The sequence below is a fragment of the Hypomesus nipponensis genome, chromosome 1 (genome assembly GCF_054491055.1).
Source record: "Hypomesus nipponensis isolate SF chromosome 1, ASM5449105v1, whole genome shotgun sequence".
Taxonomy (NCBI): domain Eukaryota; kingdom Metazoa; phylum Chordata; class Actinopteri; order Osmeriformes; family Osmeridae; genus Hypomesus; species Hypomesus nipponensis.
In genome coordinates, this window is record NC_140361.1 from 12,123,913 (window position 1) to 12,141,235 (window position 17,323).

Here is a 17,323-nt window from a genome sequence, read left to right on the forward strand (position 1 = left end):
TTCATCCAATCATTTCAACATTTGTACATAAGGACAGTTTTCGTGATCATAGGTCATTCTGTGCTCTTAGCAAAACCTCCTCCACTGCTTCCTTGGCTATCACTCCCCTTCCACAATCTTGGACCTTGATTATCCCTCTGATGAGAAAATAAGAATCAAGAGTTAGCATAGTGATGGGAAGTGGGGCTTGTGTTTTAATTGAATCAAAGCAATTTGTTGGAGAATCCTTGAGATGGGATGTTTTCTTTTCCTAAAAATCTGTTACGAACTTTGTTTTCCTGTTCTACATCTGATCCTATCCAGGTTATATTCAACTAGAGGACATTATCTTAAATGTTTGGAATGTAGATTTATAATACCATAAATAGCCAAGTGTATGTTGGCTTTTCTGTTTTTTATTATTCACTTTTGATACTGTGAAAATCTTTCGTTCAGAAAGATTAAAACATGACAGTTTTGAAAAATAAAGTGTGTTGTTTGCTTTTTTAATAGTTTTATCCCGAGTTATAGTGTTAAACGAAGTTGCTTTGCTTTGGGGAAACGTCCATTACAGCAACATAATGTCCTTCTCAGCTTCCCGTACAGAAACAAACCGACTTCGTTCTTGGTGCGTTTGTAGGCTAGTACTAGCCAACTGCATCCCCGAAGGAAGAAAAGAAGCAGCGTTTTGTTGTATTGTTTCATGGTCATAAGTAGGACAGAAGAGCGTATATATTTGACAACTAACACCTATAACAATGGAGGCGGAAAATCGACTCAAAAAGGTAAGTGATTAGCTTTCACGCGTTAGCATTTTGTTTTGGATTAATCCTGTGCAGTGCTAGCTAGCTAGCTAGAGTGTTTACTGTAGCCTGTAGGCTAAACCCCATGCAATGGAACACATCATCATGGCATGGGGTGCTCTATTTCGAGTTGCACAAGCTAGCATAGTTATTTACACAAATTCTGTTCCTTTATAGAGGTAATTGGGTTATGAAATAATATTTCAATTTGGCTCAACCATAACCTAGCCATCAAGCAATACATGTATTAGATAGCTAGACTATATTGGTGAATTTAATACAATTTATCCTCAGCCTGGGTAATTGGATGGTCATGCTAATACGTATAGGGCATTTAAAACTGGAGATGAACTAAATATTGTCTGTCCTCTTGTGTCTACAACAGAGATCTTACGGCGAGGAGGAAAAATCGGGATCAGAGAGATCTGAAGATGACACCTATGTTCCATACGTTCCCGTTAAAATACGAAAGCACCAAATGGTATCTACACATCAGTTAACTAATGTCCAGATTGTTTCACACCTATCCATATGAAGCATGCCATGTAGCCTATAAGTGCTGTTTTGCGTCCTGAAAACAATCAGATTCAATCAGTGGCGGTTGTAGACAAATTTTACTGGTGGGGCCAGTGTTAATCAGTGGGGCACATAAAAAATGGAAACAAATTATATTTAAATGTTAAATACTATAATTTTGCTTTACATTAAAATCATAGAAACTTTCATTTTGTACATAGAGTTTCAATTGAAACAATTAGGTCGGGCCGTCAAAAATTTGAAATTAAATACAGTAGGACAATGCTGCAAAAGGTTGGCATGAACCCCTGAAGAAAAAAATTAAATTATACATATATATATATTATTCAGTCAGCTCAGGAGGGTCACCGTGGGGGGGGGGGCTTTTTACAGGGGCACTGTAAAAGGGGCACTGTAGAACCGCCACTGGATTCAATTGCCTCTATAATCCTGTAGTTAATAATTCTCAAACATCACTTATCATATTACTTACATGGATTATCACACATGCTCTTCATAAATCGCACATAAAAGACTTTGATTTCAGCCCGGTTGTTATTCCTTCTCCTGTTCTACAGTTGCAGAAGATGCTGCGTCTGCGAGGGAAGGCAGTGGAGGAGGATCAGAAGGACAGCGGAGGAGAGCAGAGGGATGAAGAGGAGGGTCTGGGGCCTCGCTCCAACGTCAGCCTCCTGGACCAGCACCAGCACCTCAAGGAGAAAGCAGAAGGTACCACATTCTGAGTGTTCATGTCAACAGTGTATAAGAATATGTTACAATGGTCCAGCAGTGAGGCCATGAGAAGTAGGCATCATGTTTAGTGCTAAGCCCCTGTGCTGTTTCATTCTGTTCGTAGCCCGTAAGGAGTCGGCCAAGGAGAAACAGCTGAAGGAGGAAGAGAAGATTCTGGAGAGCGTTGCTGAGGGCAGAGGTAAACTATTACCAGATTCCAACCTGCCTTCATACTGTGAAATGTAGCAGGTTGAAAAGGGTATTGGCTCCGTCAAAGAGGTGGTTATGACTCTTATTACATGCCACCCATGCACTCAATGAATATTCGCTATGTCAGCATTTCTCATTATCTTGAGATTAAACATCTTGTTTCTCTTGGGGTCAGCTCTCATGTCAGTGAAAGAGATGGCTAAAGGCATCATATATGACGATCCAATCAAAACAAGGTAAGTTCCATGGTTGGGTTCAAATTAAGGCCTTGGGGCTTATGATGTAAAGCTTGTGTTAACCCTCGCCTGTCCTCTCACTATAATTGTCCTGTCCAGCTGGAAGGCTCCGCGGTACATCCTAAACATGCCCCCTGCCAGACACGAGCGCGTCAGGAAGAAGTTCCACATCCTGGTGGACGGAGACGGTGTCCCTGCTCCTATTAAGACTTTCAGGGAGATGAAGTTTCCACAAGGTGAGATACACTGCACTGCACCCACTCACCATTAATCTTCTAACGTACCTGCTATCATATTTTCATTCAAAATAAACTCACTTTATGATGTCTTATATATATTACGTCTTATGTTTCTCGAATTGTGCTTCCAGCTGTTATGAAAGGTTTGAAGAAGAAAGGGATTGTGCATCCCACACCTATTCAGGTCCAGGGAATCCCTACTGTGTGAGTCGACCCAGTCCTCCTGTCTCCCCTCTCTAGCATTCCTGGCTACTTGTCTTGACTTCAGGGTCTGGTCGTGTTTCTGTCTCATCGGTGACGTTGCTCCTGTTTGTATGAAGTCTGTCAGGCAGAGATATGATTGGCATCGCCTTCACTGGGTCAGGAAAGACCCTGGTCTTCACCCTGCCCATCATCATGTTCTCCCTGGAGCAGGAGAAGAGGCTGCCCTTCTGCAAGAGAGAAGGGCCCTATGGACTCATCATTTGCCCCTCGGTGAGTCCTCAACTCGGGTCCAACATCATTTGAGCTTGAACTAAGCATCGGGAGAGAGACTAAGCATCTGAAAGACACATTCTTAGATGAGAGTATATAACAGCGGTATGGTGACAGTTGTCCTGGTTCCTTTCCAGAGAGAGTTGGCGAGGCAGACCCACAGTATCATAGAGTACTACTGCAAGCTGCTGGAGGAGGAGGGAGCCCCTCAGCTGCGCTCTGCCCTCTGCATCGGAGGCATGTCCGTCAAAGAGCAGATGGAGGTGGTCAATCAGTAAGTCCTGGCTGCTGGGGTCAACAACAGAACACAAGTGTATGTCAATGCACGGATCGGGTTACTTTGTTGTCGTATTTAAAGTCGAGAGGAACTGGGTTTCAGTTGCTTCCGTCTAAGGGCTTCAGTCCTGGTCTGATTGTTTGTCTCCTCACTGGGTTGCAGGGGGGTCCACATGATGGTGGCCACCCCTGGCAGGCTGATGGACCTGCTCCAGAAGAAGATGATTAGCCTGGACATCTGCCGCTACCTGGCCCTGGACGAGGCTGACAGGATGATTGACATGGGCTTCGAGGAGGACATCAGGACCATCTTCTCCTACTTTAAGGTCAGCCCCCGTTGGGAGAGGTGTAGCCTGCCCAGGAGACTGGTGGAACCATGGGAGAATCTCAACCGTGTCGTTATAGTGGACAGTGGTCACTTTCCTTATCGTCATACACAAAGCAGGATGTGTCTCGAAGCAGTTATGTAACAGCACTGTCATCCTACAGGGTCAGAGACAGACACTTCTCTTTAGTGCCACCATGCCAAAGAAGATCGCAAACTTTGCTAAGAGTGCCCTGGTCAAACCCATCACCATAAACGTAGGCAGGGCCGGAGCTGCCAGCTTGGATGTCATTCAGGTAAGCTCACCAGGCAATATAGCACTGTGGAATTTTATTAGAATTTGACAACATGCCAGATCCTATTGTTGGGATATCGTTAGTCTTTTTAGCGTTTTCATAAACCAGCTAGGTGTAGCTAATGCGCTGTCTCCCTGTGTGTACAGGAAGTAGAGTATGTGAAGGAAGAGGCCAAGATGGTATACCTGCTGGAGTGCCTGCAGAAAACCCCACCTCCTGTGAGTTCACACTGCGGTCGAAACTTCCCACAATCCAGCTTGACAGGATGTCTTGACGCCGGACTCTTGTTTGTTCACTGAGTTCAGAACCATCTTCTTTTTTTTTTCTGTTCTAGGTGTTGATGTTTGCGGAGAAGAAAGCCGACGTGGACGCCATCCACGAGTACCTGCTGCTGAAAGGAGTGGAGGCAGTGGCCATCCACGGAGGGAAAGGTTAGACATCTAATGAACAGTGGTGTTCATAAGGGTACTGGGTCCAGCCTGTTCCCCTTATCTGCAGTTGCAATCTCGCACCACTAGGTGTCCTCCTTCCTTCACACATTTCAGCCATCGCCTTCTCCATGTGTTGTCACCCTCAAATCTCGAGATTCGGCTGTATGTTTGTCCTGAAACCTGATTTGATCCTTCTGGATGTTTCCAGACCAGGAGGAGAGAACCAAAGCCATCGAAGCATTTAAGGAAGGGAAGAAAGATGTGCTTGTGGCCACAGACGTGGCTTCCAAAGGTCTGGACTTTCCCGCCATTCAACACGTGGTGAACTACGACATGCCAGAGGAGATAGAAAACTATGGTGAGGGCCTCTTTAACACCTAGGCCCTGCTTTTTCCCACCTTGTTTTTAACTCATATTTTAAAGCTACTGTCGGAAATCCCCTACTTCATATAAATTCCCATATTTCAGTCCACAGGATTGGAAGAACTGGTAGATCTGGGAAAACTGGTATTGCAACAACCTTCATCAACAAAGGCTGCGGTAAGCAGTAACCAATATCATACAATTAACAAATGTCAACAGAAGGATTTCCTCTATCCATAGCCCCCAGGGTATTCTAGTGTTTGCTACAACCTGTGTCTGTGTGTTGTTGTGCAGATGAGTCGGTGCTGATGGATCTCAAAGCTCTGCTGATCGAGGCCAAGCAGAAGGTGCCTCCGGTCCTCCAGGTGCTCCAGACAGGAGACGAGACCATGCTGGACATCGGAGGCACGTCTCTCCGTCTCTCTGTCTTTCACCATCCTCTCCCTCCGGCTCCCTCATTTTCAGTCTCTTTCACGTTCTCACTATTCCCTTCCTGTCCTGAATATTTTGTCATTTTCTTTTTGTGTTCAGAAATAGAACTCACTCTATTTTTACTGTGTCTTTCTATTATCCATATTCACAATAAAAATTACATTAATAAATAAAAAAAATACTTTTAAGTAAATTCACATTTTTACTTATTCACAACTTTTGAAAAGTTTTGGCACAGGCCTCAGCTCCTTGTGTAACACCCTGATTGGTCTTGTCTCCCCAGGGGAGAGAGGCTGTACGTTCTGTGGTGGTCTGGGTCATCGTATCACCGACTGCCCTAAGCTGGAGGCCATGCAGACCAAACAGGTCACCAACATTGGACGCAAGGACTACCTGGCTCACAGCTCCATGGACTTCTAACGACACGTTTGAGGCTCTAAATCTCTCGGATTTTGAGCCACCAGTAGACATGCTCAGTGAATTGTACAGTCGTGTGAATTATGTTTTCAATTAAAATGGACTTCCTTTTTGTTGCCAGAGATGACTTATTGAGATATGGGTTACAAATGAGTTCTGTTTTTACGTAAAGACATATGCATCTATGAAATGTTTCTGTGAATATTTTTTATGGGACCATAAAGAAAAAATCTATAACAATTTTGTGTAAAAAAAAGAAAAAAAGCGTCCTTCATTTCTCTTCCAACCATTGTGAAAGTAATTTGTACCGTGAAAATGATGACATGTGTACAAAAGGAAGTGAGTCTGTCACTTTCTGTAAAATAGTTTTTACATAGACATACTACTATGGTTCCTCAACTGGAGCCCACAGTGCTGTAGTGTAGAAGTAACAGCAAGCAGAAGCAGAGGAGACAGTTGGAGACAGCCATGGAGGTTGCCTTTAAGGAGGGTGTATTGTATTTACAAGGAGTCAAGTTTGGAAAGGTATGTACAAATGAATGTCTTCAAACAAAACAAAAGGTAACTACAAGTTATACATAATAATCTTGCATTTGAGATTAATGATACAATAGGCTGGTGAAGTAAGTCAACATGACTGCAATACCTAGTTGAGAATATTGAGTGTGTATAAAGGAACAGTCTTAAACCTTGTTGGTGTTACCCAAAGAAAACCTGGCGCAGGACCTGGGCGATGCTATTCCAGCCCAGTATGTCGGGGGTTGGCCGGGTTGAGCTCTACAACATGCGCGACCGCCCCACATCCCTCTATGCAAAGTCCCCTCTGTCTAGGAGGCCAGAGAAGAGGGTCCGTCTGTGTGACTGCCTGAGCATCACCCTGGCCCAGGAGGAGATATGCCCCCCGGAGTGTAGTGCCTTCCTCCTCAGCACCACCCAGCGGTGCTACACCCTGGCCTCCGACGCCTGCCAGGACTGGGTCTGCACCCTCACACAGGTGGCCTTCCAGACACCAGATAGCCTAAAATCACAGGGCTGGAGGGAAGAGGTCAGTGTGTGTACATGTTGATGGTGGTTCTGGTCATTGGCGGGGGGTCTATAAATATTCTGTTATCAAGTCAATTTAGGTTTATCTCAGTCTTTTTCTACGTTCTCTGAACTGGGGGTTTAATGTTTACCCCCTACCCACAGTAGCAGCAATGGGGAAGTTATAATGGCAACTGCCCTTTTCACTTCTCCTATCTTGCTGCTTGCACAAGCATCAATCCGCTTGTGTGTCTAACAATGTTCATATCATAAAACAGAGATAAGTGAGAGTATGTTTCCACTCCAAGATGCAACACTTTTCCTCTGGCTCAACAGAAAGAACCCACAGAGCCAGAGACTAGACTTCTTCAGACATTGGGGGAGATACCCATGGAAGACAATGAACTGTACTCATCTTGGAAAACAGGTAGCAGTAATTCATTGATCTATTCACGTTAACATTGCAATTGTGGCTTATTCATGAGCCTTTTTTTAATTAGGCTTATCACCTCATCATGTTTGGTGACAGTGTTTCCCCATAAGTTGTTTTGAAACAGGATGTGTCTTAATAGGAGGGAGGGTGACAATGTCTCCAATATGAACAAACAAAATGGCTTCTTATCGCTGCTCCTCATATTGACAAAAGAATACTTTGTCAATACAGAGAAGGAAATAAAATGAGGAAATTGATCCCTACATAGATCATAGTTCTGTTTTGAGAGTAAGTAAGAGGATTAGTGTAGTTGACGGGTTGTGTTGACAATCAAGCACGCAAGTCAATGGTTCCATTAAATATTAGTATAGTAAATATGAATATGAACATCCTTGTAGGCCAACTGTATAGGCATCCATTAGTCCCTTGGGTTTCTCCCGACATTTGCTTCCATCATAGACTGAATGCTTGAGACCAGTATGGGTGATTTGATCTCAAACTCTGATCTACATGTTTCATTGACTTTAAAGTTAGATAAACACATTTGATCCTGTGGTATACTTCAAAACAAATTCTCCACGCATCATCTCTTCCTTTCTGTTGTTTAACCTCAGCCCAGTACAAGGTCACAATCCAGCCCACTGAGGCCTCGAGGAGGTGTAAGCTGGCAGGCGACTACCTCCTCTGCCCGGTCATAGACGGCCTCCAGCTGCAGGAGCTCCACACAGCCCAGACCATCTACAGCTGGCCCTACCACCTCCTACGCAGATTTGGATTATTCAAGGTACAGGTGCCGGAGCAGGTCACCTTCATAAATCCTAGAGAATGACTGATCTCCATGAAACCCTTTTATTTCATCTGCAGCCCCATGCTCTTGTGTGTTATTGTGAGATTAAACCGTGAAGGCGTGTTTGATCGCAGGGGGGCTTCTCCATCGAGGCAGGCCGTCGCTGCTCCTCGGGGGAGGGGCACTTCAGCTTCCTGTCCCAGCTGGGTCCCCAGATCCACCGGGCGGTGGAGGAGGCCATCGCCCAGCACCGTCAGGAGGGGGACACGAAACCTCCTCCCTGGACCTCCCTTCCCCCTTCTGAAGCCCCGACCTCGGGCTGTTATCGTGACAGCAGCCACCTCCAATCTGACTTTCCTGACAGACTCACCGGCGCTCAACAGCCACCCAGGTCCTCTCCCACTGGATGTTTACTTCCCGAGGAAGAGAGTGATGAGTGTGACGGTCAGCTGTATGCGACGATAGACGACAGCTCTGGAGCGAGCTGCAAACATCCAGCACCTATGAGGATGCTGAGCCTGCCTGAGGCCAGCCTGGAGTCTGGAGGGGATGAGGAGGACAGTGAGAGGTGTTATTCTCTGGATGCAATCAGACTGGACAACTTGAATGGAGAGTCTGACTATTACAACCTGAGAACATGGGTGGAGGGCCCGGGGGTCACAGAGAAAGACAGTTCTAGAATGGAGTGTACATATGCAATGGTGAGCAATCCTCAGTCCCAGTGCCAATCCCAGACACATTTCCAAGGCCAACTGCTGTCGCAGCCGCAGCCGCAGCCTAACTATTATCAGCCTAAGTCACACCCCCAACTTGAGCTCCGATCTCCTATCAGGCCCCAGCGGACCCACCCGAAGCCCCAGCTCCGAGCCCTGATCCAGCCCCAACACCAATCCCCAGCCCAAGTGGAAGAGGAGGCAGAGGAAAGAGGGGAGGGGTGGGCCAGACATGTCTCCCCCACCATCAATCCAACTGAGATCCCTGGTAGCTTTAAACAGAGGCTGTCAGATATCCTCTCTAAAGACCTGGCAAAGTTCCAGCAGGCCCTGCCCTCAGGAGAAAGTGATTCCCCCACCTTCCACCACTAATTGTCAAAGAAAATATTCTGACAGAATATATTATAGATTATTGAACATTATAGATATAATATCTATAATTATGTCTTTAATTATGTTTGTGTGGTCACTAAAATATAATTGGTCTGTAATTGTATCTGATATTTTGAGTTAATCATTCACTTGTTCACAATTTTATACTGATAAAAAAGGTTTTCTGTGATGGAAATGAGAGTCCAAAAATCAATTTAAATATGTACATTTTAGAACAAATTATTTTTTATTGCTTCTTCATAAGTAAAATAACCATTACATAAATACCAAAATAGTTCAATGTTTAAATACATATGCAGAGAGCAAAAGGGGCAAATGCAATCAGTCAAGTCACATTTAATAAAGTGCAATGATTGGGCTCTAGAAATTCATTTTACATGAAGCCTTAGATGTTGAAAAAGAAGAAAAAAAAATAACATTTGTTTTTACTCAGTATCTCTCTCATGTGTTATGTGGCATTTAATCATATGGATCATAATATATGGCAGGGTGATACGCTACTGTGTTTGCTAGGCTACTTGTTCTTTCTCATTCTAGCCTACCAACATTTCAAGACCGGCTACAAACCACACACATTTTGGTGTCCCTCATGTCTTCTAAAACACAGACAAGTGATAGCAAATTGTCATTGACCAGTAAAACACCCACACATTTCACTTGGAATTGATTTGAAAGAATGTCCAGGCAGTTAAGAGTCACTGTCTGCTGCTCTGGCCGTCCTCGGGATCACTGTAGTGTGAGGACTCGCCATCACTTCCATTAGAAGCGGAGGCCCTTTTATTTACAATAGACAGGTCAGATTTAGGGGTTGTCAGGATGATGAGGTGACCCACTTTGGTAGAAGTGTTACCCTGGTCTCCATTTAGCCTCTTCTGCGCTGGATGGGAGTCCATTGTGTAGGTGATATCGCTGTTGAAGGTGGTTTCTTGCGAGAAGGTTTGCATTGCATTTCTTTTGGTGGGATTATCAGGAGAGACGCATCCTGTACGTGAACTCCTCTCCGGCTGCACAACTCCATCCAGAATCTCGGATAGTTCAGTGATGTAAATCTGTGCCATTTGGAGAGTGTCGTATTTAGAAAGTTTTTTCTCGTTCTCCAATGAAGGGATTACACTCCTTAGTTTGTCAAATGCTCGGTTGAGCCCGTGCATCCTTCTTCGCTCCCTCGCGTTTGCAGCCACGCGCCGATGTTTCTGTGGGCCGGAGTTGCCGAGTTTACTTGCCTCTTCTGGCATTTCATCAACATCCATCTCATTGATAGAACTGTCTGAAAATGTACCCACAGAAATTAATTTGTCAAGCGTCATTTCCATGGATCCGTGTGAGTATCGGCCGGAAGCTCCACTGGAAGAAAACGCAGGATTGGAACTTGGAGACTGAACAGGTGAATTTATCCAAGTCCTGGAGTTGATGTGCACAATATTTGACTCTTCTGACAATGAGTAATCCGTGGAATAGTCTGACCAGTTGGAAAGTTCGGATTTAGTTGCTGTCATAGTTGCTATTGCAGTAAAAACAAAAAACAAAATAAAAAATATGTAGTTAGTCCAGAGGTCTAAAGTGTTCCTTCGGTTTTCAGGATCTGCACTGCACCAACTCCCAGAAGTCTCATGCCACCACTAAATCCCTCGTGGGCCTTTAGTACATCACAGACCCCTACCCCGCCCATTAACAGGTCGGGAGCGTGCAGCCAATCACACGAGTGAGGCAGTCTTGCAAATGAAGAAATTGTATTATGACTTTCTCTATTGTGCATTTTTATTCAATTGTATTAGCATTACAAATGAATCTCACTTTCTCATTAGAGAGGTGACTTATTGTTGTCCATCTGCGGAGTTTGATTATGGCTATTATTTGTTTTGAAGGTTGTTATGGTTTGTTTATTATTTGTTTAGAGTAAATTCTAGTGAATTCACCAAACAGGAAATATGATATATTTCATTCTAATAAACAATGTCTTTTTAGTTGCTTTCATGTAATATCAAGTGCTGAGCATGCCGTTTTTCATAACTAGCCTACTTTTCCTAAGGTTTGTCAACTAATCCACTGGAAATACGGGAAGTTGGCAACGTCCTTTTTCTAATATAGGTAGGTAATGAACGACAGATAAGCAACGGAATTGGTTGAGTAGGAGACATGGCAAGAGGGGGCATAGCAGTGCAATTCCTGCTCAGGTTTGCTATCAAATAAACAGTAAAAAGTGAACTATCGCCACGGGATTATTTGCAGCATCATAAACCGGACAGGTGGGAGACGTGGTGGGAGGCAGCTGTCTCTGTGAAAGCAATGTAACTGATAAGTTTGTCTACTGGTGATTCATGAATCATTTAGCATGAGACAATATTTGATGATATAAAAACAGCTTTGGTGGGGCCAGTTAGTAGGCTAGAGATAGTGATGCGTTGTGCTGATGACTAAAAAGTAGGCCTAGCCTATATGCCATATGCATATTTCATAACCATCATCGTCATTAAAATCATTCTCAAAATCATCATCATCGTTTTTATTGATGACTAATTAAAAACTCGTCAAAGTTTGAGATTCGTCCTCTTGCGACTCTTCGAGAGAGTGAACCCCCTGCCTCTCAGCTGGTGTCCCTTGGCTCCCTCGCTCAGCTTTCAGACAGACGACGCTCTCACCCACGTCTCCCATATGCTGCACGCAGGGAGAATTCAACTTTCACACTCTTCATTAGCTTGGACTCGCGACAGAAAAAACAATCCCTTACAATAACAGTAACAACACTTTACATGTTGACTTAAATTCAAGTAAAACACGACCCATGAGAATTGTTTTTACGTAGGCTATTTGGGTGTTTAGTTCGAACATTGAACCTTCGAAATTAAATATTGTCTATGCTTTTATTAGTCCTAGACCGGTAAAGTAACGTAGCTTACGACTGAGAAGAGAGACTGACTGTTAAACAGGACCTTATATAGTGTGCTCCATGCATAAACACATAAGACACAGTTTAGCTCTATCCTATGGAATTTTCACTGTAGCACAAAGCACAAATAAGCTATATAGTGTGGCATTGTGTCGTGCGCGCGCGTGTGTTTGTTCATGACAGGCGGTAGGCCTAGATGCTAAAGCATAGTAAGGAAATCACCGTGACCTGCCACACCGTCAGCGGTTTAATGAGCCCTGGCCTTAGTTGAATGAATAGGCACGCTCTTCTACCGGGGGTGCCCATTCTTATTTTGAACATGAATATTTCATTCCTCCAGCCCCACTGCCAGCGCAACAGCCTGTAGCCCTGCCGACTCTAGGATGAGGCGCCGGGCTACACTTCCCATCTGGTGCTGGGTGTGACTGGGGAGTGGTGGAGCAGTCCACGGGAGGTGTGAGGAACATTACAAAGGTCAACGTATAGCGGTCCCCTCGAAGATGATCACTGACTGATGCACGCGCGTTAAACAAGGGGGGCTAGGACCAAAGTGTGTAAACCATCTTCGGTTCAATGATTTTGAGGGTGATCCATTGTAAGCTTTTTGGATGGTCATATTTGAAATAGGCTTATTGGTTGGACACTTGACAAAAACATCAACCATCGATCGGCTAGTGACTTAACCGACGTTTCAGAGTTGATAGGCTATTTTCTACTTAGGTTTAACTGCGACTTCTGATCATGGCTCTTGTGCTTGGGACTACAGTATGCTCCTGAACGCTTTAATTAAAGACTCTTTAAACAATTGAACGCTTCCACTTTTCACACAAAAGACATTATCAGAGTCACGAAGAACAGAGACTGTCTATCCCCATAAATAGCTACCCCTTGATGTTCGAAGCAAGAGCCTATAATTATCTCTGTCCACCCGAAGCTACGGAGGTGGTTCTGGAGAGGTAGTTGGTTTGGGTTGTCTAATGTCAGGGTTTCAACACAAATTAGGACAATTATTGGCCTCATTAATTCAGGGAAGGGAAGTAATACTGTGGCAGTTATAGCAATGGTTCATTAAACCAATGTTATCTGTGAAAGAAAGCTAATTGATAAACAGAAAATAACTGTTTGCAAAACTGACGCCTTACCCTTACCCAGCAGTTATCATTATGAAGCGCATGAGGGTTCTTTTTTATCTCGTGCTGAGTGTAGAAGTGCTTCCGTGCTCATAAAGTAAATATTGAAGTACATGCTAATAGAGGCAATTAAATGTGTCCTACAGAACAAAAAGAAAAACATATTCAACTTACCTCAAGGTGTATGTACCTTAGGTACAATGTAGGAATTATACATATAGATCCATATAAATTAAGAAAGTTATAGTATCCCTATGCACTAATTGAAGACATCACGCCAGCCATTAGATCTCTCTTGTGGGGCACTGGTGCATGACCTGTTCCTCCCAATGGGGGGTGGAAGGGATGGGGGAGGGGGGCCGAGGGCACTAAAGGTCAGATGTGTAACATGATTTAGAGAGAGATAAATTATTGGACTTTTAGATAAAGATTCATGACCATTTATTTTTTAATCCGAACTGAGTTTTAAACCTTGCTTGCTCTGTCATTCATGTGTGACATCATGCCTAGAATTGCAGTCTGGCATTCTTTGTTTTTGCACGTTGAAACAGCATATGGCAGATAGGAACTGTGCAGCATGCCCCTGTCATCAAGAACTGCCATCAATGTTGAATAAAGCACCCTTTTAACCAAATTGACACAAGAACCCTTCATAGCTGTCAGAGAAGAGACACTTCTTTTGATGCTAGCATAAAATGATAGATTGGTGTATCATTTAGAGTTTAACCCTGTGAATTAAACATTAACTGCTTTAATCTAATACTGCACATCTTAAAAATTCTCAATGAATTTGTGTGTATATCCATCTACGTATTGTGTTAGAAAATGTAGATTTGGGCTTTATACATCTTTTAGAGGTTTAAGAAGGACTTTAATGTTTGAGTATGTGTAATTGTATTTCCTACCACTAGATGGTGAACACACCACATCCCAGCAATGAGAATACTAACAAGGGCTATATTCAAAATCCCTGGAGCCAGTAGTCCTTTTCATACATAATCCACACCCAAATTTAAATGAGGTAAATAGTATCATGTCATGCCTCAGACAATGTAAATTATCAGTTGCAGTGGACAATATTGTCCTTGGTCTACACAGAGTGACTGAGGCACAAATGCGGCAGGAGATTGGCTGACTGTCACCTGGGGAGAGCCTATCTCTGGAGGCCTCTGTGATAGCTGACAAACAGACATAGCTATTTGTTGTGTGGATAAAGACGTCTTATCATAATCACAGCCTCCTCAGTTCACCAGGGATGCTTCTCACATGCCACCGGCCTTGTCACACAAGATCCTATCTTCGAAACATGGTTTCAAGATTCAACAAAACAGAACGTTTTCCGGTAAAAAAAGAGGACTTTCTTTCAGCAAGATAAAGCCCAATCCACTGATATTTGAGTCATGTTCACCAACAATCCAGGACATCTCAAGCTTTTGTTATTTGATAAGCAGGGCAAGGAACTGTGATAAAATAACAAATTGCATTGGACCAATTCTTCTGTCATCCATGACTGTGTCTTCTTAACCAGTAGAGGGCAGTAGCACTCTGCATGTTGTGGGAGACCACAGAGCTGAATCGCCATTGGGATTAGATCAGCTATTCTTCTGTTCATTGACCTCTTTGACCTCATGGATCGTAACAAGCTGGCTGTAAAAATTATGCCTGTGTTATAATGTTTTGGGGTGATTCAAAATCATATGCGAATGTTGTTGATAAATGGTCCTTGAGAGGATGGATGACCTTGACACCCCTGCAGTGGTGACAAGCTCACCATCCTACATACAAACCAACACTTAGGACTGGTCAGTCTCTCCAGTCCTCTCACCCCTCCTGCATAAACACACAAAGTTGCATGCATTGGAAGAGATTTTGCATGATATAATCGTTGACTTGTTACTGATGTGACAGAGAATGTAAGACTGATCAACTCCTGGTCAAATGAAGACAGTTATGAATAGCTTTGTGTGTCATTATTGTTATCCTTAAATAGATCATTTAATTAGTGAGATTGACAGGCGCAACAGGCCTCAGTTATTCACATCAGTCTTATAATCTGCCAGCAAAGATTGTCAGACAAGCTACAGTACAGCAGCTCACTGATGACATTTGACATTCACAGAACTTCACAAGACTTCACTGCTTCTCTGAAGAGCCCTTTATTCCCGGACCCACAGAACCTGTATGCTAACCAGGACATCAACATGGAAAATGCAAGAGCATCAATTTAAGACACATACCACAGGGGTTCTACAGTCGGCCCATGTTGTGGTGTGTGTGCTGGGTGAGCTATATGTGTGTGTATTCTGGGAGAGCTGTGTGTGTGTGTGTTGAGGGAGCTGTGTGTAAATAACTCTCCGTATGAAACCAACTTTTTTTTAGCACCGGTCTCCTAATTGTTCCCACTCTTGACACTTGGAAATGGCGTAATTCTCCTGAAAGCCTGGACATGAGGCAGATGTGAGAAGAAGGGAGGGGGGAGAAAGAGAGACGGGTAGAGAGAGGGAGAAAAAGGCTGTGTGGGGCAAACAGACTGATGGGAGAAGCATAGCTGATGCAATGTTCTGATCATTTAGCGATTTCCATCCTTAATTTCAGAGAGAGGGGCAGTGCCTAAGTGGAGCAGAAGGATTAGCAAGGCTTGTCCTGTGACCTGCACGCTTTCCCTTTTGTCCTTCCCAGAGGTCTTCTCTGGCGAGCAGGCGAGGAGGGGGAGCCGTTAGCCAAAGAGCCATTGCTGCCTGTCTGCCGGATCAGCTAGATGACCAAGGATGAGACGCTGACGTCATCAATCTCAGGTTTTATCCTGGTGGTATGCTTACTTTGAGCCCCGACGCAAATAAATAAGTTGTGGGAATCAGGCTCTCATGTGTTTGGCATCCACACCTTGGTTCCATGGCTAACTCATCCGTGGTTGACTCATTATCACTCTTTACCTTCAGTCTGAAATAGGTGCAAGGTGTGACTGCCTGAGGCAGGTGTCTGGGGAGGTGAGGGTTAAAAAGAGTCAACAAACATGCCATCTGGAGGCTGTCTGAGGGCGTGGAGGAGGTGAATGCAGAGGGGAGCAGGGTGCTAGGTTATGTGAGGAGGGGAGAGGGTGGCGGCAGGCATGAGCTTAGGTGGGAGGGGCAAATGAGAAGGTAGAGTAGAGAGGGAGCCTGGTGAGGCCAGACTGGAGGAGTGTATGAAGAAAGACTGAGGTTCAAGACTAGGGGGTCGTCGGATGGGTAAGGTCTGAAGGACTGAGGGGTTGGGAGGGTTGTCCTGGTGTCACAAGGTCAAGAGGGGTGCCCTCTGCCAGAGAGCAGTGTGACAGATGACCATTTCAGTCAGAACACCCCCCCCCCCACACACACACACTTGTTCCTGTCAATCTGCTGGGCCTAATGAATCACCTCTCTGGTTAAACATGAACACTGTAAATCATAGTGTGCCTTGGCACCATGAGAACCCTGTCATCTGTCAGCTGCAGACCTTGGCTAATGGTCCTTTGTTGCACAGGCCTGACTGTGACAGCACAACTGCCACCTACTGGCCCTCCTCATCATTAGTTTCTCATGGAGCTACTCCAGAGCTCATGGACCTACCGAAACCACACACACACACACACACACACACACACACACACACACACACACACATGCATGCACCTTCATGCATGCACACATTTGCGTGCCTCTGTGTAGGTGTGCAGTGCATCTGAATGCTCACTCCCGCTCATGCCAGTCCTTCTGAATGTATGCTTCACTGTCTGGTTGAGGTGTAATGGAGCTGGGGTAAAACTGCTGGGGTTCAGTCTTTTGAATGACAGAGGCTCAGAGTACGGATGAATAATAGAGCTGACAGACAGAGGATGGATGACAGAAGCAGTATGGATGATAGAACGAGTATGGATGATAGAACGAGTATGGATAATAGAAGCAGTATGGATGATAGAAGGAGTATGGATGACAGAAGCAGTATGGATGATAGAACGAGTATGGATGATAGAAGCAGTATGGATGATAGAACGAGTATGGAGGATAGAAGCAGTATGGATGATAGAAGCAGTATGGATGATAGAAGGAGTATGGATTATAGACAAAATAGATGATAAACAGAGTATGGATTATAAACAGAACAGATGATAGAGTATAGATTATAGATTGCATAGATGTTGAGACTCCTTTGTAAACACAGTGTTTGTGAGGATGATTGCAGTTACTGTGTGTGCAGAATTAAAGAAATA

General features: G+C 44.2%; 3 protein-coding genes across 3 annotated transcripts; 2 read left to right on the top strand and 1 right to left on the bottom strand.

Annotated features, from left to right (window-relative positions):
- Window positions 1-584: 584 nt before the first annotated feature.
- Window positions 585-5,845, top strand: ddx41 (DEAD (Asp-Glu-Ala-Asp) box polypeptide 41). The gene is made up of 17 exons (XM_084692406.1): window positions 585-764; window positions 1,168-1,263; window positions 1,877-2,027; window positions 2,155-2,229; window positions 2,416-2,476; window positions 2,576-2,712; window positions 2,847-2,919; window positions 3,036-3,189; window positions 3,327-3,463; window positions 3,629-3,791; window positions 3,955-4,086; window positions 4,233-4,304; window positions 4,421-4,517; window positions 4,726-4,875; window positions 4,986-5,057; window positions 5,175-5,285; window positions 5,596-5,845. Exons 1-17 carry the CDS (start codon window positions 738-740, stop codon window positions 5,730-5,732), a joined length of 1,845 nt encoding a protein of 614 aa, XP_084548532.1. The 5' UTR covers window positions 585-737; the 3' UTR covers window positions 5,733-5,845.
- A 291-nt stretch (window positions 5,846-6,136) lies between these two features.
- Window positions 6,137-9,352, top strand: dok3 (docking protein 3). Its single transcript, XM_084699103.1, has 5 exons — window positions 6,137-6,254; window positions 6,439-6,774; window positions 7,089-7,179; window positions 7,800-7,969; window positions 8,107-9,352. Exons 1-5 carry the CDS (start codon window positions 6,198-6,200, stop codon window positions 9,055-9,057), a joined length of 1,605 nt encoding a protein of 534 aa, XP_084555229.1. The 5' UTR covers window positions 6,137-6,197; the 3' UTR covers window positions 9,058-9,352.
- Window positions 9,282-10,920, bottom strand: atoh1b (atonal bHLH transcription factor 1b). The gene has a single exon (XM_084699104.1). The coding sequence runs from the start codon at window positions 10,572-10,574 to the stop codon at window positions 9,774-9,776; it is 801 nt and encodes a 266-aa protein (XP_084555230.1). The 5' UTR covers window positions 10,575-10,920; the 3' UTR covers window positions 9,282-9,773.
- Between the last annotated feature and the right edge of the window lie 6,403 nt (window positions 10,921-17,323).